Below are 23,518 nucleotides of genomic sequence, written 5' to 3' on the forward strand. Positions count from 1 at the left end.
CTATGACAAGTCACAGGCTGCAAACTACAATGTTCCGGAGATGAACTACAAAAGGCGCTGCTCTCCCCCCCCAGTACAGTATTAAATAGGTCTTTCAGTGACAGGCTGCTTCACCCGCGGTGTGTGAAAGAGAGATACCACAGGTCCTTCTGCTGCTGTAACACTTTACATCAACAGATAATTAAGGATTATCTGACCTAATGTGGACAACTAGTGAAAAATATCACTTCATTACCGAGGTTAGAACTGAAATAAAAAAGGAATAACCTACAGGCTACCACAAAGTTCATATGATGAATATTGAGTTATTTCTTGAGTTACAGTGAAGGAGTAGAACCATTAAATGTATATTTCCTCCTACTCCTTTTCAGACGTAATATTTATATATGTTGATTATTTGTTTGCTATATGCTGCAAGGAATTGTGGGACGGTATTATCTCCTTTCCTTTGGTAAAGGATGGGCCAGTGTATCCTATGCTAAAGGAGATAAGAAAGGAAGCATTGAAGCACCTTTTCTTAGCATCTAGAAAATTCGAACAGCTCTTATCATGGCTGCTACTGAGATACTTCCAGGTCATTTCACTCCGTTAGGAACCTTCTTAAGCAAAAAAAAGACTATTTGACCGCAGCAAAAATGTCTGCTGTGAGAAAGGCCTACTCTACACATTGATACAGTGTGAAACTGAACTCACTGACCTCATATATCATACGTTCCTTTTTTTTTTTTTTTTAAAGGGCCCAAACACCATTATGATCTGCATGGTCATCCTGCTCAACATTGGCCTGGCCATTCTCTTCGTACACATTTTGTCATGAGACATCGTCCACCACCTCAGGTAATAAATAAATATGATGTCAAAACCTGCTGGGAAAAAAAGTGATACAGTGAAATCATCCATTACAAGACAAATTGTTTTTGCTGCAGGTCACCAGCAGGGTTGGAGAGAGACGGCCTGCCTCCTCCTCTGTTAGGACAAGAGATCAAAGATGGCTGCTGAGGAGAAAGAGACGCCTCACGCAGACCGCCGCAGCTCCTCTACAGGTTTTTTCGTCGGTGTGACTGTGTGAGGCTCTGTGAAGCTCCTCTTTCCGGATGTTCAACAAGCTGAAGGATATGAACCAGATTCAGTACAACCGAATATGCTGATGTTTGTATGTTAAAGTCGGGGCTGGACGGTAGAGTAATATCCTCAGTGCTTAATAACGCTGGAGAAGCAGCGCTCAAGAAGTCTCAATTCAACTTCATCACAGTGTGTCACAAGTGTGTGTCAACATTTTTTCAAAAAAAAAAAAAAAAAAGTCTGATTAGACTCAGTAGATAATTACACTTTGTCACAAGATGTGTTTGTATTATGAAGGAGTGTTGATAACAGACTGACTATTTCCTCTATGCCTTAAACTTGATTGATGAGACACAAATTCAACCGCAGCAGACGTGTGAAAGATGTGCAACTGTTACTATCATCATTTTTGAATTATCTGAATTGTCCAACGTGTGGTTAAAAAGCTGAAGGAGATTCATTAAGTAGGAGTCTGAAACTGTTGAAATACTGCAAACTGTAATCCAACGCTACTGTAAAGTCAGTTTATTGTTTTCACCTTTGGTCTCTAAAGACTCCAACGCATCTAGAGTTACATTTCGGCTAATTGCATTTGAGACTGTGGTGTACTACACTGTGAAACTTTCTATTTTCACTGGGATTTATATGCATTTATTGTCATTCTGCTGCTTTGGTTTGGGAGCTGATAAACCAAATAGAGAAGGAAAGTAGGAAGCTTATGAGTGTCACTGTACTGTATGATCCTGTGGTGTTTCTCATACAACGCTGTTTAGCACCCAGGTGGTTTTAAATGAGAGTTGTGTATGTTTTGCGATAGAGGGCAGAAAATGAAGGTTGGGAGTTATCTCATTTAAAAACAATCACTATGTTGCTGTAAGTTTTCTCAATCTACAGATTTGTATTAATACAGCAGTAGCAGCAGGAGGTGGGTTGGGATGATGTGTGAGCTATTCGTGGTTTCATGTATGTTTCAAAGTAGAAAACTGTCCACTGTGTTCACCACTGCATTATATTCAGGGCCTGTTGTGCTTTAGAGCCAAATACGACTTCAACTTTTGTACGCATGAGGGCACTTTGTGTGTATGTGTCTGTATTTTTGTACCGTTTTGAAGTGCACATCTTTTTCAGCATTCAAACCATTCTGTTGTAAGACTTTGGTCAGAAGCAAATATGCAACCCTAAATTTATTTATTTCTCAAAAGGAGTCCGATTACCTCGTGATTGTGAGATGGAGAACAAAAGTATAGAATGGTTCTTAACTCCATGTCTTACACTGAGAAAAGCACTCTCCAGATGTTCTGTTAAATACATCTCCCTTGTTCTTTTAGCCATTTAATACATGGCTTTTACAAGAGGTTTTTAGCTGAAATTGTTTTGCCTTTGCCACTGGTTGTGCATTGCTTTCATGCAAAAACAAAGTTACTTTCATTAAATCTCATATTTGGAATACATTTTTGCCCAATAGTTTATTCTTCATCTACAAAATGCATCAATTAGTAACAGAAGAGATGATTGTCAAATGACAATGGTAAGTGCAATAAAACTGTATTCATAAGTCAGTGTAATGTAGAAGCCATTTTTGTTTTAGTGCATTTAATTAATTATCAAATAAACATTGCTTAATTTGAATGAATGCGTTTGTAGCCAAACCTGAAAACCAAAACTAAATAAAAAACTTTTACAACTCTTGTGAATGTGTTCACCTCTTTTTCACAGATTATGTTGCCTCTAAAGATTTATTCCCTGATTTTCAGTGCCAATCATAACAGCAGAACTAAGTATTTTTAAACAGCACCTGCCTCCTTTGGGCCACAGTGAATACCACACCCTATTTTAAAGCAGACTGGAGTTATGCCTCGGTTCTTCTTACGCTAAGCACAAAAATCACACCTTAAATAAGTAAATGTGAGTTCTGCAAGTAGTCTACTGAAAACAGATGCTGTAAAAGTAATTTAGTAGTTAAATTACCTGCAACAATTTCAAATTTAGAGTAGTTTACCAGTTCTGTTGAACAACATTGCCCCCAAGTGACTAAAGTGAGCAAGAGCATCTCTACAGTCAAAAAGACAATCAAATGAAGAGAATCCATCTTAGGTTATGGTAAACATGTAAAAGGGTGTATTAAAGAGAGCAAGCAATAGGTTCAGTCAATGAAATAATTTTATTTTGACATTGATAAAAGGTACAGATCAGAAATCAATAAGGGGAATGCATGCCTGTTTAATATTCCTCTCCTTCATCCTCCTCATCTCCCAAACTATCGGCTCCAACCTCCTCATAATCCTTCTCCAGAGCTGCCATGTCCTCTCTGGCCTCAGAGAACTCTCCCTCCTCCATACCCTCACCCACATACCAGTGAACAAAGGCACGCTTAGCGTACATCAGATCAAATTTGTGGTCAAGCCGAGCCCAGGCCTCTGCAATAGCAGTGGTGTTGCTCAGCATGCACACAGCCCTCTGGACCTTAGCCAGGTCTCCACCAGGAACTGCAGTGGGTGGCTGGTAGTTGATGCCCACCTTGAAACCAGTGGGGCACCAGTCCACAAACTGGATGGAGCGCTTGGTTTTAATGCCGGCAATGGCAGCATTCACATCTTTGGGCACCACATCACCACGGTACAAAAGGCAGCAAGCCATGTATTTGCCGTGGCGAGGGTCACATTTCACCATCTGATTGGCTGGCTCGAAGCAGGAGTTGGTGATTTCTGACACCGTTAATTGCTCATGGTACGCCTTCTCAGCGGAGATGACTGGAGCATAGGTGGCCAGAGGAAAGTGGATACGGGGATATGGTACCAAATTGGTCTGGAACTCGGTCAGATCAACATTGAGGGCACCATCGAAACGAAGGGAGGCAGTGATGGAGGACACAATCTGACTGATCAACCTGTTCAGGTTGGTGTAAGAGGGACGCTCGATATCGAGGTTCCTACGGCAGATATCGTAGATGGCCTCATTATCTACCATGAAGGCACAGTCAGAGTGCTCCAGGGTGGTGTGGGTGGTCAGGATGGCGTTGTAGGGCTCCACCACAGCGGTGGACACCTGGGGAGCTGGGTAGACGGAGAACTCCAGCTTTGACTTCTTGCCGTAGTCGACAGACAGACGCTCCATCAGCAGGGAGGTGAAACCAGAGCCGGTGCCACCTCCAAAGCTGTGGAAAACCAGGAAGCCCTGGAGGCCAGTGCACTGGTCAGACTGAGGACAGAGAGGGAGAGACAATGATCACATATGAGATACAGTTATGTCATTAAATATTTGGAATTCAAATTTAGGAATGGATCCTTCCTGATATCAAGTTACCCACCAGTTTGCGGATCCTGTCCAGCACCAGGTCAATGACCTCTTTGCCGATGGTGTAGTGTCCACGGGCGTAGTTGTTGGCAGCATCCTCCTTGCCAGTGATCAGCTGTTCAGGATGGAAGAGCTGGCGGTAGATACCACTGCGCACCTCATCTAAAAAAGGGAATAAGTCAAAATTATAGGAAGGTTTGACTGACAGGTGAAAGAAAACTATATATATATATATTTTTATAATATATATTTAATGAGTTTACCAATAACTGTGGGCTCCAGGTCAACAAAAACAGCTCTGGGGACGTGCTTTCCAGCTCCAGTCTCACTGAAGAAGGTGTTGAAGGAATCATCTCTTCCTGTGCTCTTTTCACTGGGCATCTGTCCATCCGGCTGGATCCCATGTTCCAGGCAGTAAAGCTCCCAGCAGGCATTGCCAATCTGGACACCGGCTTGACCAACGTGGATAGAGATACACTCACGCTGAAGGAAAGAAAAAAACAAGAGGTAATTTACTTGTATGCATTTAGCTTTAATTTCATGTTCATATACATGAAATCTACCGCAATTATTGCAACATATGGGGATCATTCAGTTGCTCCCACTATCTGAGATGACTAGGCAGTACAGCAGGAGGCCCCAAAAAAAAAAAAAAAAAAGGTTGTGATGAAGGAACAATTTTTTTTTTTTTTTTATTAAACAAATCTGTTGGCTTATTCCTGTGTTAATTTTAAGGAATTGGATACTGAAGGCCACGAATCACTGCTCTGAACTAATGCAAGATTTAGAAGAGGGAAGTCTTTTGTAATGAGCCAGATACCAAAACATCATGACCATAGTCCGCTGATGCACATGCGTCATTCACTCTCTGAATGAAAACCTTTAGAAAAAATAAATATCAAAGAAAGGCTTGTGATTCGGACAAAATGTGCTTTTAAAAAAATAATAAATAGTGTGTGGTGTGCTGACATGTCCCCCTATCTGAGATGAACAGGCAGTACAGCAGGAGGCAAAAAATAAAAGGTGATGAAGGAACAATTTTTTTTAAAAACAAAAAGCCTGGTTGGCTTATTCCTGTGCTAATTTTAAGGATTTGGATGCTGAAGGCCACTCATCACTGCTCTGAACTACTGCAATATTTAAAAGAGGGAAATCTCTTTTGTAATGAGCCAGATACCAAAACATCATGACCAAAGTCCATTGATTTACATGCGTCATTCACTCTGAACAGAAAAAAACCTTTAGAAATAATAAATAAAGACTTATTATTCGGACAAAATGTGCTTAATAAAAAAAATGGTGTGCTGACATTTCCCCCTCAAAGTGCTGTGGTGGAACACAGCTGCAGTCATAGATTTTGTGCACAAAAGATTAAACATAAAGCCCCATAAGGCTTATGAGTGAATCGGTTTTGTTTGAAAAGCCTGTGGTTGCAGTTTTAATAAAGGCCTGGCCTCTTCAAACAGGCGGTAAAACCGGGCTGAATGCACGCTGACCTCGGTTAAACTGGGTCAATGTGCAGCAGGAAAGCCGGAAACTGGCAGCCACGACGCAGCTTGAATGTGGACTGGGCCCTGTCGAGGCATGATTTAGCAAAATTGAAGCTAAAACCACCGATTGTAGCCGATGTTTGTTTGAGCGCGCTGCACCGTCGCCGTTTTGTTAGAATGTAGCAACAATGTATCCAGCTGACTTCCTCTAAACTGATACATTAACGCAGTTAGACCAGATAACCATGTGATAACGCACTTCCGCACATTCTTCATTTTGGTTAAATAAACGCACGACTAGTAAAAGAGAAACCATGTTTTTCTTACTCACCATGTTTGCTGAAGCTGTGGAGTCGGTGTTTGGATAAAGAAGAAGAAATAGGGAAAGCTAGCTCTCACAGCAAGACCGTTATGAGTCTAGTGTAAGAAGTAACTGATCTCTCATTTCCGGGGCGGGGTTATTTATACTTTGTGGAAAAACTGCTGCTGAATCTGATTTGTTGGAAGTCATGTGAGCCTACTTCCTATTGGTTCAAATGAAATATGGGACCAGCCATCAGCCTAGAGTGAACTTTGGACCGGAAGTGACTACTTTTTAAACAGATTTTTGATTTGTCACGCTCCTATTTATATATCAGTATCTTATTAGAGTCTACTATATATAGTTATTTCTGATTTGCTTTTTTTAACAAGCAGGTGGAAGAAGTCCTCAGCAATGGTAGAATGAATCAATTAATGAATGAATGAATGAATGAATGAGTGAAAGACTTTATTTCGAACATACAAATGAATAAAAACAGATACAAAATAATAACAAACAAAACAAGAGTAATAGTGTCCGAAAAGTAGTAGGTAGAAGTAAAACTTATATTTCCCTACCCCTTTCTCACTTCTCCTCTAATAACTAATATATCATAGAATATTAATATAATATAATAATATATATAAAATATCCAAGATTTATTTACATCTCAAATTAATCTACGGATGGATATCTGGGTTGTAAATAAACTTGGGATGCTGTTCAGATATTTCATTTGGGATGTAAATAAATCTGAGATAGTTTATACATTATATTATATTATATTATATTATATCATATCATATTATATTATATTATCATTCTATGATATATGAGTTAATAGAGGAGAAGTGAGAAAGGGGAAGATCTGACTATACATGAATGAATGAATGAAAGACTTTATTGCGAACATAAAAATAAATAAAAACATGCAAAATAATAACAAACAAAACAAGAGTAATAGTGTCCAAAAAGGAGTAGGTAGAAGTAAAACTTAAATATTTCCATATACCCCTTTCTCACTTCTCCTCTAATAACTCATGTATCATAGAATGATAATATAATATACTATATAAACTATCCCAGATTTATTTACATCCCAAATTAAATATATGAACAGCATTCCAAGTTTATTTACAACCTACAGTACATATCCATCCGGAGTTAAAAAGTAGATATAAACCAACCCTTAAAGGGACTATTTGTAACTTTGTACGCGCATAAATGTAGCGGGTCGTCACACATGCGCGCTCGCATATGCGCGTTCGCGTGTAGCCACTGTACCCTCCTCCTCTGCCTGCTCGCCTTCACTCAGACAGCTCAGCTCGCTCCACCTCTAGACGTGAACGCGCGTTCACTACACACTGCAGAAGAGTTAGTTTAGCTCTGAGAATACCTAGAGAATGCACAGGGGACGTTTGTGCAGAAATAACTGCTGCAGCTCCTCCAGACCAACAGAGGTTTTCCGTGTCTTGTGAAGTGACGGAGCTCTACAGAGATTTATGTTGTCTTCTCGTTACCGACCGGGTGCCGGTGTCTCCTCTGCTCTCTCCGGCTGCGGGCGGATTTGAACAATTTGAAATCTAGGGTTGTTTGCCATTTCAGCATTGGTGTGGCATCTGTTGAACACCACTGCCTCCAAGTGACTAAAGTGAGTGGAGCGAGATCATTTCTATAGATCTGCCAAGTGACAACCAAATAAATAAACAACCTATCTAAGGCAGATAAGTTATGTTAAACGTTTAACAGTGGCTTAGAGTATAGTGTGAGCAGAGCAGAGATGTGGACTCGACTCATTAGGATTTGGACTCACTGTGGCTCAGAGGGTAGAGCAGATCATCCACCAATCGGAAGGTCGGTGGTTCAATCCCGGGCTCCTCCAGTCACATGTCGATGTGTCCTTGAGCCAGACACTTAACCCCAAATTGCTACCGAAGGCTTAGTGTGTGAATGAACATTTAGATTAGATCCTGATGGGCAAAATTGGCACCTTGCATGGCAGCCTCTGCCATCAGTGTATGAATGAGTGTGTGAATGGGTGAATGCTGACATGTAGTGTAAAGCGCTTTGAGTGGTCGGAAGACTAGAAAAGCGCTGTATAAATGTATGTCCATTTACCATTACTGTGTTGATGACTTGAAACTTGACAGAAAATAAATGACTTTGAAGACTTGAGACATGACTCAAATGACTTGTCTGTGTTTATTGTAGGTTTTCTGTGAAATATAAAAAATGTATAACATTGTCAATGTTGACATTACAAGTGTTTGTAACATTACCTGGTATGCGAGCGCACACTGGAAATGGCATCGTCATGATTGGATGACTACCCTGTCAGTCAAGAAAGTTTTATGTTTGATTATGTTGTACTTTGGCTGTCAGTATTTCACTGTTTAAAGTGATGTAGAAGGTATATTCTTTTGATCGAGAAGAAATTAAAAGGTAGGATCGGTAAAGATTTTAGAAATATTTGTTATAATAGTTGATATTCTCATTATATCCTGACAGCAATCAATAAATCAAAGGCTCTTGATTTTGGGAGAGTGGCTTTGGAGCGAGGCCTGAAGTGACAGACTTTTGGAGCTAGTGCTGCTGCTACTTTCATTGACAAAGAGTTAGCAGCATTGGGCCAATTTTTTTAGTTAGATCATCTTTAAAAATCTAGTGTACTTTTGCTGGTTTCTCAAGATCACCAACCCTGCCTTTAAGAAATCTGCTTTTACAAAGTTTGTTTGATCACATTTCACTGAATAACAATAAGTCATTCAATGTTAATACTTTTTGAAAAGGTTGGATAAATTGGCCAATATTATTGATCTTTATAAAAAACGGATACTGCAAGTAAGACTGCAGTATGGACTGGACATACACCTGTGACTTGACATGCCCAAGAATAACTTACTTTGACAAATGACTTGAGTCACATGTCTGGAGCAGAGTAAATGTTCAACTAAAAAACACAAAACAGTTATTAGTATCCAAGATGGCAGGATGCTTTTAGCAAGCCATCTGCCCTGTGGAAGGAGTGTATTAAAGACAATAGTGGTCAATGAACAAACTTTATTTTTGAAGTTAACGAAACAGTTAAATGTCACTTTAATAATCCTCTTCTTCATCCTCCTCCTCCTCTCCCAAAAAATCAGAACCAACCTCATCATAATCCTTCTCCAGAGCTGCTATGTCCTCTCTGACCTCAAGGGACATTCAATATATATTTAGGTTGAATTTATAAAAGACCAACACATTCACATGTCACAGGAATTTTATTTAGAACAGAGCAAAACTGTTAATTGACAAACATTTCTGTTTGGAATGCATTCAAGAAACACATTGCAATCAATTGTTTTCTGTGTAACTAGTGCCTTTCTGTTCCTTTTAATATTCATCTTCTTCCCCCTCTCCCTCACCCTCAAGAGTTTCGACTCCAACCTCCCTATAATCCTTCTCCAGAGCTGCCATGTCCTCTCTGGCCTCAGAGAACTCCCCCTCCTCCATACCCTCACCCACATACCAGTGAACAAAGGCACGCTTAGCGTACATCAGATCAAACTTGTGGTCAAGTCGAGCCCAGGCCTCTGCAATAGCAGTGGTGTTGCCCAGCATGCACACAGCCCTCTGGACCTTAGCCAGGTCTCCACCAGGAACTACAGTGGGTGGCTGGTAGTTGATGCCCGCCTTGAAACCAGTGGGGCACCAGTCCACAAACTGGACGGTGCGCTTGGTTTTGATGATGGCAAGGGCAGCATTCACATCTTTGGGCACCACATCACCACGGTACAAGGCGCAGCAAGCCATGTATTTGCCGCGGCGAGGGTCACATTTCACCATCTGATTGGCTGGCTCAAAGCAGGAGTTGGTGATTTCTGACACTGAGAGCTGCTCATGGTAAGCCTTCTCAGCGGAGATGACTGGAGCATAGCTGACCAGAGGGAAGTGGATACGGGGATATGGCACCAAGTTGGTCTGGAACTCGGTCAGATCAACATTGAGGACACCATCGAAACGAAGGGAGGCAGTGATGGAGGACAAAATCTGACTGATCAACCTGTTCAGGTTGGTGTAAGAGGGACGCTCGATATCGAGGTTCCTACAACAGATATCATATATGGCCTCATTATCTACCATGAAGGCACAGTCAGAGTGCTCCAGGGTGGTGTGGGTGGTCAGGATGGAGTTGTAGGGCTCCACCACAGCGGTGGACACCTGGGGAGCTGGGTAGATGGAGAACTCCAGCTTTGTCTTCTTGCCGTAGTCGACAGACAGACGCTCCATCAGCAGGGAGGTGAAACCAGAGCCGGTGCCACCTCCGAAGCTGCGGAAAACCAGGAAGCCCTGGAGGCCAGTGCACTGGTCAGACTGAGGACAGAGAGGGAGAGACACTGATCACATATGAGATACAGATATGTCATTTAATATTTGAAATCAAAATTAGGAATGGATCCCTCCTGATATCAAGTTACCTACCAGTTTGCGGACCCTGTCCAGCACCTGGTCGATGATCTCTCTACCGACGCTGTAGTATCCACGGGCGTAGTTGTTGGCAGCATCCTCCTTGCCAGTGATCAGCTGTTCAGGATGGAACAGCTGGCGGTAGGTCCCAGTGCGCACCTGATCTAAGGAGGCAAAAACATTGAATCAGTTGTGGCTTACAAGTTACACTTTAATTTTCCTAAATGTATTTTCAGCCAGAAGAAATGACACTTACCGATGACAGTGGGCTCCAAGTCAACAAAAATGTTTCTGGGGACGTGCTGTCCAGCTTCAGTCTCACTGAAGAAGGTGTTGAAGGAATCGTTTCCTCCTCCCAGAGTCTTGTCGGTCATCTGTCCGTCCGGCTGGATCCCATGTTCCAGGCAGTAAAGCTCCCAGCAGGAATTGCCAATCTGGACACCAGCCTGACCGACGTGCACCGAGATACACTCACGCTGGAGGAAAACGTCAATTTGTGACTTTTACCATTAAATATTGCCGGACTTCCATATGTGTTAACCATGTCTCATTGGGGGGGGGGGGGTACCACAACATCATGACCTAGTGTTATCTGACATATGCTGCACATTTATTCAAATAATTTGTTAATTTAGACAAACAAATCGCCAATTATTCATAAAATGATTAAGGCAGAAAAATATACATAACAAAATATCTGTGTAGGAACATAATTTTAGTCTACCAAAACCAGTAGTATAACGGAATACAGATTAAGGGTCTGATTGGAGCCAGGCCATGACAAACAGACGGTAGAGCAGGAATATGACAAGACCACTTATAGCTATAACGTTACACACTGCCCAGACAGGAAAGGTTGTAAGTCACGACTAAAACTCAATTCTTAGACTCTGCCTTTTCCATTAGAAAGATAACACCAACAACCTTAATATTAAAAACACACAATTAAGACATGACATTGCCATTAAACTTGTTAATTGCTCTTCACATTAGATTTCATTCAGGGCTAGCTAGCTAGCTGGGTGTCGCTCGTTCTTTCACTTCCTGGCTGATTAAAAGACCAGGAGTCGCTGGATAAAACACATCAGGTAAGATAACGTTTCATTTGTGCGTGGTCATAGCTAAGTTAGCAAGCTAGTAGCTAGGACATTCCAGAATTGGAGGACATTTTCTGTCCCATCCAGGAAATTTCAAATAATCCATGCACAAAATACTAAAACACGCACTTGTTTTGTAAATTATACCTGTCCTGAGACAAAATGTATATATAGTTGTAGAGAAAGTGGTTCCAAAACATTATTTAGGAAAACCAAATAGCTCTTGAGCACCCCCTAAATTGGCATTTTTCTCTTGTCCCACCTTCTTGATGACCAAATTTCATATCAAATCTTACATTTAAAATAAGTTTTAAATCTAAGTTTTATGGAACGATTTTGTTGATATATATCTCTTGTAATTGTTAAAACAATGTGTTTAATCATCAACATATGTTAAATAACAGTAATTATGCAGTGAAGTTGTGTACCACAACATGCGCAACCCTGTTACCGAAACCTATTTAGTCTGGCACAGGAAGAGAAAGAACAGTGAGTCACATGACACACAGGAAATGACATCAACAATTCATGTGCTTATACTGTAGGTAGACCAAAGGTCCTCTCTTCTATTTTTCCAATCTCTTCAGCCTTCATTATGTGTGTCACTCTAACCAACACAACTCTTATTATCAGAATAAGACCAATTAGTTTCAAAGTTTTCTTTATATAACCTAGTTTGTCCTTAATCTTGACAGTAACTTTACATTCCACGGCTTGCATCTATTCCTGAGAAAAAGCTAACATTAGCATTGATTTGCCTGTTGCAACCCGTATTTCTGTGCTGGGTCACGCGTCATCAACACGTCATCAGTTACAATGCGCATGTGTTATACCCTGTGGTCTTAATGCTCTATTCCTGAATCCGGAACAGGATTGCCACCAAAATCTAATGGATTGTTCATTGTGCTACACCCCACCCCTCCAAAACATGTCATTCAAATCCATCACGGACTTTTGGAGTAATCCTGCTAACAGACAGACAGACAGACAAACAAACAAACAAACAAACAAACCAACGTAAAACGTAGAAACAGGGAAGAAGAAAAGGCAAACAGACTGCAGTGTGAGAGCGCAGAGTGTCCAGCGGAAAAAGTGGAAAGAGGCTCATAGGAGGAGTAATGCCAGAAAAAAATGTACTTGAAGGAATAAACAACCCTCCAAGTCAGGCCTGAATCACCGGTCGGACCAGCAAGTCTAAGGCCAGAATCTCCAGTCAACTCTCAACCTGACTGAAGAAAAACAACCAATCAGAGCCGAGCTGGAGCCAGCCAGTCTCTGAGCAGCTGTCAATCACTCCGAACATTCTGTTACTGGAATGCTTATTTGCATAAAATGTGTCCAGAAATATATTTTAGTGTACTGTTTAGCTGTAAAATGAGAGTCTGTGACCCAACCCTGTTACTTTGCGCAACCCTGATACTCTAATTTCAACCCTGTTACCATCTCATTTTTATTGAAATAATCTTACATTTTTCTCAACTCATGAGGGTTTAACATATTGGGATTTTAATAGTTTGAATGATTATATGCATAATGTATTTGAGCAAATATTTAAAAATAAATACTGAAATTAGTAAAAAACAAACAAAAAAAAAAAAAAAACATGTGACTATTGAAAAGTTGAATAGGATGGATTTCAAAAGCTGTTTAAATTGATATAAGTCAAGTCTTATTTTAAATTAAATGAGTATTCAATGTGAATGTGACTACTTGATGGTAAAGGATTTATTAAACAATATTAATTTAAAATATACTTTTCAAGTTCAGCCAAGCATAGCACACAACAAATAAAACATCTCATAAAAAGTGCTGTGAGCCTGGTTAAATCAAGAAAGAAAACTGTCCCTTTGTTTTTTACTCACCATGTTTCCTGACGATGTGTCTAAAGGGGTTGAAAGAAGGATGAAGAGACGAATTTAACTCTCAGTGCTGCTTTCAGGGGTGCAGTGTGAGACAATATCAAGGTTACTGCCAGGTAATGCTTTTTATACTACTGTTTCAATAGAAAAGAGCAGCTGAATCCGATTGGTCGAGAGTCACAAGAGCTCTTTTCCTATTGGTGAAACAAAAACAGTCAACAGTCATCTTCATCTCAGGCGTTACTGATAGGTCAGCCGTGACAGTATACACTTGTTTTCCATAACTTTATTATACATACATATATATATATTTACTATGGCATGCCGTTCAGGAAATTATTATATATATACTGTGAAATTTGAGAATATGGAATGAAATCCTGAATATATGGAATGAACCCTGAATATATTGAATGAAACTCTGAATATATGGAATGAACCCTGAATATATTGAATGAAATCCTGAATATATGGAATGAACCCTGAATATATGGAATGAACCCTGAATATATGGAATGGAGCTCTGAATATATGGAATGAACTCTGAATATATGGAATGGAACTCTGAATATATGGAATGTACCCTCAGTATATGGAATGAACTCTGAATATATGGAATGAACTCTGAATATATGGAATGTACCCTCAGTATATGGAATGAACTCTGAATATATGGAATGAACTCTGAATATATGGAATGAACTCTGAATATATGGAATGGAACTCTGAATATATGGAATGTACCCTCAGTATATGGAATGAACTCTGAATAATATGGAATGAACTCTGAAAATATGGAATGAACTCTGAATATATGGAATGGAACTCTGAATATATGGAATGAAACTCTAAATATATGGAATGAAACTCTGAATATATTGAATGAACCCTGAATATATGGAATGAACCCTGAGTATATGGAATGAACTCTGAATATATGGAATGAAACTCTGAATATATTGAATGAACCCTGAATATATGGAATGAACCCTGAGTATATGGAATGAACTCTGAATATATGGAATGAACTCTGAATATATGGAATGAACTCTGAATATATGGAATGAACTCTGAATATATGGAATGAAACTCTGAATATATGGAATGAACTCTGAATATATGGAATGAACTCTGAATATTTGATTGAACCCTGAATATATTGAATGAAATCCTGAATATATGGAATGAACTTTGAATATATGGAATGAACTCTGAATATATGGAATGAACTCTGAATATATGGAATGAAACTCTGAATATATGGAATGAACCCTGAATATATGGAATGAACTCTGAATATATGGAATGAACTCTGAATATATGGAATGAAGCTCTGAATATATGGAATGAAATCCTGAATATATGGAATGAACCCTGAGTATATGGAATGAACTCTGAATATATGGAATGAACTCTGAATATATGGAATGAAACTCTGAATATATGGAATGAACCCTGAATATATGGAATGAACCCTGAGTATATGGAATGAACTCTGAATATATGGAATGAACTCTGAATATATGGAATGAAACTCTGAATATATGGAATGAACTCTGAATATATGGAATGAACTCTGAATATATGGATTGAACCCTGAATATATTGAATGAAATCCTGAATATATGGAATGAACCCTGAATATATGGAATGAAACTCTGAATATATGGAATGAACTCTGAATATATGGAATGAACTCTGAATATATGGAATGAACTCTGAATATATGGAATGAAACCCTGAATATATTGAATGAAATCCTGAATATATGGAATGAACCCTGAATATAAGGAATAAAACTCTGAATATATTGAATGAAATCCTGAATATATGGAATGAACTCTGAATATATGGAATGAACTCTGAATATGTGGAATGTAATCCTGAATATATGGAATGAACCTCTGAATATATGGAATTAACTCTGAATATATGGAATGAAACTCTGAATAGATGGAATGAAACCCTGAATATGTGGAATGTAATCCTGAATATATGGAATGAACCTCTGAATATATGGAATTAACTCTGAATATATTGAATGAAATCCTGAATATATGGAATGAACTCTGAATATATGGAATGAACTCTGAATATGTGGAATGTAATCCTGAATATATGGAATGAACCCTGAATATACGGAATGAAACTCTGAATATATGGAATTAACTCTGAATATATGGAATGAAACTCTGAATAGATGGAATGAACCCTGAATATATGGAATGAACCCTGAATATATGGAATGAAACTCTGAATATATGGAATGAACTCTGAATATATGGATCTTTCTAACCGTAGTAAGGTAGACAACAAGCTACAAGCTCATTTTAATGCCGTAAAATAACATACGTAAATGTACTTACCGTAGTTACATTCCACCACTGGTTGTTATACGAAAACCCTTCAAGATAAATGCAGATTTCAAATCTTTTAGGGAAATTTAGGAACGAGCAGGGGGACCTTTAAGAGCCAGTCAGGAAAGTCTTGCAAAACTTGCAAACAAACTCTTATCTAAAAGGGAAAAAAAAGATTTAATATATTTTTTTCAAAACACACATAAACTGCAATCCAAACTGAAACGTTTATGCAGGAATTTATTGCAGGGATATATCTTATTCACAACCTTAAAATGTGAGAGCCTTTCATAGGAATAATTACAGCCGTAGATGCCTCAACAACAGATGAGTGAGCAGCTCAAATCATATTTCTTAAATGAACCAGCTTCACCCATCAATCAAAAAGATGTCCCTTTGTTTCTCCTTATCACTACACAAAGGTTTACCAATTTCTATACCTGTTGTATTTTTACTGTATAAATAAGTCTCCAATACTGCAATCAATGTCTCCATGCCTAGGAATAAAAAAACAGTACCTTTGTTCAGTGAGTATGAAATATTTAACCATTCATTGATGTAAGTGTGTAACGACGGCTCGCCGTTACTTGATGTTAATAATAGCAACTATAACTATAGCTATAATTCCTATGCACGAATGGTTTATTGAACGCACTTATTTGCACATATTGGTAACAGGGTTAAATAAACACACAGATATGGTATTTTAACATGTATTTATTGATTGATTAATTAATTGTCAATGTATTTCAATGGTGTGAGTCTGGCGTGCAGGGCGTTTTCCACCTTGTCGTTCTCCTGTAAAAGGAAGACCAAAATATGCATTAAAATGCACATCGATGTTAACCCCAGTAGTAGAAGAATGTAATGTGGGGTACGGAAGAGTATATTGATTAGATGAAAAGCTGGTTTTAACATTACATTCTTCTACTACTGGGGTGTACAGTAGTAGAAGAATGTACACCCCAGTAGTAGAAGAATGTAGTGTTAAAACCAGCTTTGCGTCTAATCAATATACTCTTCCTTACCCCACATTACATTCTTCTACGGAAGAGTATATTGATTAGATGAAAAGCTGGTTTTAACATTACATTCTTCTACTACTGGGGTGTACAGTAGTAGAAGAATGTACACCCCAGTAGTAGAAGAATGTAGTGTTAAAACCAGCTTTGCGTCTAATCAATATACTCTTCCTTACCCCACATTACATTCTTCTACTACTGGGGTGTACATCAGTAGTAGAAGAATTTAATGTGGGGTAAGGAAGAGTATATTGATTAGACGCACATTACATTCTTCTACTACTGGGGTGTACCCCACATTACATTCTTCTAAAAATGCAAAGCTGGTTTTAACATTAAAATGGTAATTTCAATATCACCCATGTACTTACCTCTGCCTGTTACCGTCTCCCAGGGTGTTTGGGCAAAAGAGTTCCCCGAGGGCTCGCGCACCAATAAATAGTTCCGGGAGGGAAAAAGCAGGGGGAAGTGGGTAGAGGGAAGTTCGGCAGGCCTGTTTTTTACTGTATTTATTCTTGTGAAATATTTATTGTTATTTTGTAAAGATATTTAGGTGTGAATATATTTATTAAGAATATTTATATTTTGGGTTAATGGTTTTGTGTAAATAGATTTGTATGTTTTTGTATTTTTGTGTGTTGTATTTAATATCGGGAATGGTATGTGCCAATTGAACAGCCTATATAACGCAGGTGAATCTCAGTCGAGTGGGCAATGCGAAGGTGGAGGCCAACATGTGGTGATGGCGAGATGAAGCTTCATGAAGCACTTAAGCTATCCAGCTTTGCAGCAAATTGGTTCATCTCAAGAGGCTTCATCTGGGCTTCATCTGGGCTTCATATGCACACGAATTGGTCAAATAGAGTAAAACAGGCAGATATATTCCCGATATGTGGCAGTGGTTTAACCGGGCACAGGGCAGTGAATGTGCTTGTGTAACTAAAGGAAAATGATAGATGGACATTATTCGTTTTTATTCAGGAATAATAAGTTCTCAACTGTATTTTGGCTTTGGGCGTCTTCAATGATGTCATTTGTCTAAAAGGATACAAGTCTTGATATGCGCTTCACAGAAAACTTCCTGCATTACTCGACACACGCTCCGAAGCCTCGGCACAGCACGTATCATCACTACCAACATGTGTGCACGTTGTGAAAGAAAAGATTAAATGTTTTCATGCTGAAAAGCCATCCTGTCGTGGACTTCTCCTCATTTGCCTCCTGGACGGCTCCGGCATTCTAACAAAGTGCATTCAAGCCACCCTCTCCAGTCGACCTAACAATACGCCTACCCCTTTTTTATACCTCCGCTCCGGCGACAGCCGTGGCCAGAGGCATCGTGTTTTCAGGTTATCCATCCATCCATCCGTCTGTACGTTCGTATGTCTGTTGGTCCGTACATCCATCCAACCCATTCTCGTGAACCCCGATATCTCAGGAATGCCTGGAGAGAAATCCTTCAAATTTGGCACAAACGTCCACTTGGACTCAAGAATAAACTCATTCGATTTTGGTGGCCAAAAGTGAATGGTCAAGGTCACTGTGACCTCACAAAACATGTTTTTTGGTCATAACTCAAGAATTCATATGCTAATCATGACAATTTCACATAAATGTCTAACAGGATAAAATGATGAAGTGATGACATTTTGGACAGACCTGGACGTTAACTGTAACTTGACTGGTTGGTGGAGGCGTACAACCGTGAGGCGGTAATTCTAGTCATATATAATGGAATGCACAATGCGAGGACCCAGAGACAGAACTTTATTTTAATTTTTATTATTTACACCTGTGTTTTTCCCCTCTGTAGCATATCAAAATGTCTTCTAAAGACAAAGGCTATTTGCTATTACAACCACTGCTTGGCATATTAAGCCAATTGTGGTCACACCCTTTTTTCTCACACAACACTGCCACCAGGGGTCTCCATATAATTAGAAATAGTTCCATTTAATTTGTTGCGTATTTCAATCACTTCACTTCAACACAAACTGTTTTAAACATCTAAAATAAGTCATGGAAACGCAAACATCACCATTATGTTTTCTACTTAATTATACCAAATCATAAAGGCTTTTAGTCATATATCAATATTTGTTTCTATTAATTTAGTCTTAACTTCACAAAAAAAACTAATGTGAATTCAAATTCACACACTGGATTGTTACACAGTCATTAAAACATTAAAATATCAATTAGCAAAGGAATCCTTCTGTCTGAATTTGATTGCACAAAATTGCACAAAGCTTTGTGACCATATTGTTTCATATTACTATGTGTGTATGGCAGTTATTTGGGTCTAATCTGAACAAATGTCAGAATAAGATTTTATTTGATGTTAGTGCAGTATGAAAAAGAATACAAGAAGTAATAACCTGTAATTTTCCCCAAATTTATTGACAATCCATAAACCATTGAAATTACTTTTTGACAACTACAGAACACAAACTTAATGTTACACATCTAAATACAGATGCAAGACATTCTGCTCCTGCATATTGTTTAGGATTGACACGTTCCAGTTACAATTACGTATTAGTACTCCTCTCCTTCCTCCTCTCCCTCACCCTCAATAGAGTCAACTCCAACCTCCTCATAATCCTTCTCCAGAGCTGCCATGTCCTCTCTGGCCTCAGAGAACTCCCCCTCCTCCATACCCTCACCCACATACCAGTGAACAAAGGCACGCTTAGCGTACATCAGATCAAACTTGTGGTCAAGTCGAGCCCAGGCCTCTGCAATAGCAGTGGTGTTGCTCAGCATGCACACAGCCCTCTGTACTTTGGCCAGGTCTCCACCAGGAACTACAGTGGGCGGCTGGTAGTTGATGCCAACCTTGAAACCAGTGGGGCACCAGTCCACAAACTGGATGGAGCGTTTGGTTTTAATGGTGGCAATGGCAGCATTCACATCTTTGGGCACCACATCACCACGGTACAAAAGGCAGCAAGCCATGTATTTGCCGTGGCGAGGGTCACATTTCACCATCTGATTGGCTGGCTCGAAGCAGGCGTTTGTGATTTCTGACACTGAGAGCTGCTCGTGGTACGCCTTCTCAGCAGAGATGACAGGGGCATAGGTGGCCAGAGGGAAGTGGATACGGGGATATGGCACCAAGTTGGTCTGGAACTCGGTCAGATCAACATTGAGGGCACCATCGAAACGAAGGGAAGCAGTGATGGAGGACACAATCTGACTGATCAACCTGTTCAGGTTGGTGTAAGAGGGACGCTCGATATCGAGGTTCCTACGGCAGATATCGTAGATGGCCTCATTATCTACCATGAAGGCACAGTCAGAGTGCTCCAGGGTGGTGTGGGTGGTCAGGATGGCGTTGTAGGGCTCCACCACAGCAGTGGACACCTGGGGAGCTGGGTAGATGGAGAACTCCAGCTTTGACTTCTTGCCGTAGTCGACAGACAGACGCTCCATCAGCAAGGAGGTGAAACCAGAGCCGGTGCCACCTCCGAAGCTGTGGAATACCAGGAAGCCCTGGAGGCCGGTGCACTGGTCAGACTGAGGACAGAGAGGGAGAGACACTGATCACATATGAGATACAGTTATGTCATTTAATTTAAAATTAGAGAGCAAAATATCAAGTTACCCACCAGTTTGCGGATCCTGTCCAGCACCATGTCGATGATCTCTTTGCCAATGGTGTAGTGTCCACGGGCGTAGTTGTTGGCAGCATCCTCCTTGCCAGTGATCAGCTGTTCGGGGTGGAAGAGCTGGCGGTAGGTCCCAGTGCGCACCTCATCTAAGGAGACAGAACATTGAATCAGTTGTGGCTTACAAGTTACACTTTAATTTTCCTAAATTAATATTCAGCCAGAGGTGATGACACTTACCGATGACAGTTTGCTCCAGGTCAACAAAAACAGCTCTGGGGACGTGCTTTCCAGCTCCGGTCTCACTGAAGAAGGTGTTGAAGGAATCATCTCCTCCTCCCAGAGCCTTGTCACTGGGCATCTGTCCATCCGGCTGGATCCCATGTTCAAGGCAGTAAAGCTCCCAGCAGGCATTGCCAATCTGGACGCCTGCCTGACCGACGTGGATGGAGATACACTCACGCTGTCGTGCAGAGAAAAAAGATTTGGATCAAAGATTCTGTCAAATCTCACGCCTAAAAAAACACATTTTTATCTTCATTGTTGAAATAAATGAGCTGAAAACAATATTTATTTGATGAAGAGATGAAGAGTTTTTGTCAGACAGCCTTTAAATGAACTGCAAAATGGCAGACCATCATAGACCAGTTCAATTCATTCTCCCCAGTCCCCACCCTGCATGAAACACATGGATTCTCTGCTGCTCTCTGCTGCCACACACGATCGTGTCTATTGCATGTAGAATTACTGTAGAGAGATAGAGAGGATTATCTAGGTCAGACATGTTGCAGTGTGCCTTCTCTTTAAAAAAGCCACATTTACATCCTCCACCTGGGAATACATGTCTCCCATTCATTTTCATATTTCTTTAAAGTAATTAGTAAACCGATATTTTAGAAGGCTTGGTTTTAAAAATGGATAATTAGATGTATAAATTAGCATAACATTTTTTCAAATCAAGGTGCCCCAAATTTTATATATTTATGTAAAAGCTACAGCAAAGGTCTTATAGTCGTCAAATAGCAGCGATTTCAACAATTAAACAATACGCAGACATGATCACTGCAGTGATGAGAACAAAGGGGTGATGTCAGAGAAATATCTTAATGAGCTACATCCTTTACTCCCACTCTATTTGATTATCAAATAATAACCCTGAGAATATAATAAATATGATAAATATAATTTTTTAAATATCACTTACCATGATGGCTCGTCGATATTATGCTATGTAATGAGACAAGCCAGAGGAGTGTTGCGGTCTGAAGGGGTGCGGTATCTGAAGCTGCTCTGCTGGTGCACCACGCTCACATACTCTGCCTCTTCAGGAGAACAGGTGTAGTGCGCAAAAAAAAAAAAAAAAACTCCTCCTCCTTTCTGCCGCAGTAACTGTTTCACATCCAGAACCAGAACAACCAAGATACTGAAGCTGAGACAACAGGACTGGGACTGAGATGATGTGTTGATGTGTTGATGTGTTGGTCCTTGGGGCCAAATTACAGGAAGTTTCAATGATCCTGGGACCAGGAGGTACCCACTCAATTTAGCTGGATGTGGATTCACAAAACACACATACTTTGTCCCTACAGTGATGGGGAAAAACGTCATGTTTTCTGCTTCAGCCACGTGGAATAGTCTGCAAAAAAAATCCCATTGATGAATCTGATATTTCTGGCAGAATTCAAGACCATTGTAAACTCTGGTAAATTACTCCATTTTAAATTGTGTCTGGTTTTGACATTATATAGTATTATTATCTATCCAGGTCTCCGGCTTGCAAAAGAGGTTTCTAACCTCGATGGACTTGGTTATGGTTAGGTAATAGTAATAGTGGGGCGGCACAGCAAACCTATTGTTCATTTTATGATAAAAGCACCAAATTTGCTACGTAGCCTATATAATTTAATATATTTAGAAGAAATCTGGATAGGCTATATTGGGCCATTGTAGATTGGCATTCTGATGACCATGGTGGCGAGTACATGAGGGTCCGCTTTGCTCCGTGTGACTTTAAAATTAATTTCGTCATTGGCTGGTGTGCTGACGTCCAAGTACCAGCAATTTGTTGTGACCGCGCGGACCTGTCCACGAAGCCACTATACGCTATATGTGGTATATAGTGTGACGATCCGGAGCAGTATTCACAGTATAACTGGAACTACTATGCGTCCGTGGTGTCTGCAGCTGTCCGTGTACGCGTCCATTCGGGAGTATAAACGAGGATCGAATGTTATCACTTCATCATTTTAATCTTTTTGACATTTGTGTGAAATTGTCATAATTAGCATATGAATTCTTGAGTTATGGCCAAAACGTGTTTTGTGAGGTCACAGTGACCTTTGACCACCAAAATCGAATCAGTTCATCCGTAAGGCGTTCCTGAGAATCGGACAGATGTACGTATGTACAGACGGGCGAACGGACAGACAACCCAACAACATAATGCCTCTGGCATGGTTGTCGCCGGCGCAGAGCCAAAAAAACTTTTGCTCTAGTATCCACCATCTCACAAAATAATACTACGAGAACTATTTTTAGTAAATACATACCAACTTAGGTTAGTGGTCTTATGTCATTTTATGGTTACTGTTTTATGCTGGTTTTAGCAGGGCAGAAATATTTTGATGAAGGTGGTAGACCAACCTGTTAAACCTGCACCAAAATCTGTTGACCTTCCAAGTTCAGACTGTACCGTAGCCTACATGCCTATACTACAGTGTCTCTGAAAGCTCAACAAGCTGAGAACATGCAAATAGAAAAACACACCAAACGAAGAAAAGATCTTTACTAAATGACAACAATGCAGTTTATTTTTGCAGACTATTCCAAGTGGCTGGAGCAGAAAACATCTCATCACTGTAAGGACAAAGTATGTGTGTTTTGTGAATCCACAACCAGATAAATTGAGTGGGTACCTCCTGGTCCCAGAATAATCTAAACTTCCTGTAATTTGGCCCCAAGGACCAACACATCAAC

General features: G+C 39.9%; 4 protein-coding genes across 5 annotated transcripts in view; 1 reads left to right on the forward strand and 3 right to left on the reverse strand.

Moving 5' to 3' along the window:
- The window catches only part of jph2 (junctophilin 2), a 28,102-nt gene extending 25,351 nt beyond the window's left edge, over positions 1 to 2,751 (forward strand). Inside the window, exons 6-7 of the mRNA XM_074643360.1 lie at positions 737 to 837; positions 927 to 2,751. Coding sequence (XP_074499461.1) covers positions 737 to 817 — 81 coding nt within the window. The 3' untranslated portion in view covers positions 818 to 837; positions 927 to 2,751. The remainder of the gene's footprint in view (positions 1 to 736; positions 838 to 926) is intronic.
- A 453-nt stretch (positions 2,752 to 3,204) lies between these two features.
- LOC141772420 (tubulin alpha-1C chain-like) lies at positions 3,205 to 6,331 on the reverse strand. Its single transcript, XM_074643385.1, has 4 exons — positions 6,178 to 6,331; positions 4,620 to 4,839; positions 4,370 to 4,518; positions 3,205 to 4,260 (listed from the first exon to the last, which is right to left on the reverse strand). Exons 1-4 carry the CDS (start codon positions 6,178 to 6,180, stop codon positions 3,283 to 3,285), a joined length of 1,350 nt encoding a protein of 449 aa, XP_074499486.1. The 5' UTR covers positions 6,181 to 6,331; the 3' UTR covers positions 3,205 to 3,282.
- A 3,106-nt stretch (positions 6,332 to 9,437) lies between these two features.
- Positions 9,438 to 13,697, reverse strand: LOC141772409 (tubulin alpha chain-like). Its single transcript, XM_074643352.1, has 4 exons — positions 13,556 to 13,697; positions 10,853 to 11,072; positions 10,612 to 10,760; positions 9,438 to 10,503 (listed from the first exon to the last, which is right to left on the reverse strand). Exons 1-4 carry the CDS (start codon positions 13,556 to 13,558, stop codon positions 9,523 to 9,525), a joined length of 1,353 nt encoding a protein of 450 aa, XP_074499453.1. The 5' UTR covers positions 13,559 to 13,697; the 3' UTR covers positions 9,438 to 9,522.
- Positions 13,698 to 19,305: 5,608 nt separating this feature from the next.
- On the reverse strand, positions 19,306 to 21,903 carry LOC141772407 (tubulin alpha chain). 2 transcript variants are annotated; one of them, XM_074643350.1, is made up of 5 exons: positions 21,747 to 21,808; positions 21,217 to 21,289; positions 20,783 to 21,005; positions 20,543 to 20,691; positions 19,306 to 20,450 (listed from the first exon to the last, which is right to left on the reverse strand). In XM_074643350.1, the coding sequence occupies exons 3-5, from the start codon at positions 20,901 to 20,903 to the stop codon at positions 19,470 to 19,472; spliced, it is 1,251 nt and encodes a 416-aa protein (XP_074499451.1). In that variant the 5' UTR covers positions 20,904 to 21,005; positions 21,217 to 21,289; positions 21,747 to 21,808; the 3' UTR covers positions 19,306 to 19,469. The 2 variants fall into 2 exon arrangements, with proteins under 2 accessions (XP_074499451.1, XP_074499450.1); XM_074643349.1 differs by lacking the exon at positions 21,217 to 21,289 and having other exon boundaries at positions 21,747 to 21,903.
- Positions 21,904 to 23,518: the final 1,615 nt, after the last annotated feature.

Source organism: Sebastes fasciatus, chromosome 8, assembly GCF_043250625.1.
Source record: "Sebastes fasciatus isolate fSebFas1 chromosome 8, fSebFas1.pri, whole genome shotgun sequence".
Taxonomy (NCBI): domain Eukaryota; kingdom Metazoa; phylum Chordata; class Actinopteri; order Perciformes; family Sebastidae; genus Sebastes; species Sebastes fasciatus.

Bases quoted from the DNA above. Each gene is read 5' to 3' on its own strand.
- LOC141772409 (XM_074643352.1), bottom strand. The intron at 10,761-10,852 runs GTAAGTGTCATT...TTGCCTCCTTAG, and splicing joins CTTGGAGCCCACTGTCATCG to ATCAGGTGCGCACTGGGACC. The intron at 10,504-10,611 runs GTAGGTAACTTG...CTCTGTCCTCAG, and splicing joins TGGACAGGGTCCGCAAACTG to TCTGACCAGTGCACTGGCCT.
- LOC141772407 (XM_074643349.1), bottom strand. The intron at 20,692-20,782 runs GTAAGTGTCATC...CTGTCTCCTTAG, and splicing joins CCTGGAGCAAACTGTCATCG to ATGAGGTGCGCACTGGGACC. The intron at 20,451-20,542 runs GTGGGTAACTTG...CTCTGTCCTCAG, and splicing joins TGGACAGGATCCGCAAACTG to TCTGACCAGTGCACCGGCCT.
- LOC141772420 (XM_074643385.1), bottom strand. The intron at 4,519-4,619 runs GTAAACTCATTA...TCCCTTTTTTAG, and splicing joins CCTGGAGCCCACAGTTATTG to ATGAGGTGCGCAGTGGTATC. The intron at 4,261-4,369 runs GTGGGTAACTTG...CTCTGTCCTCAG, and splicing joins TGGACAGGATCCGCAAACTG to TCTGACCAGTGCACTGGCCT.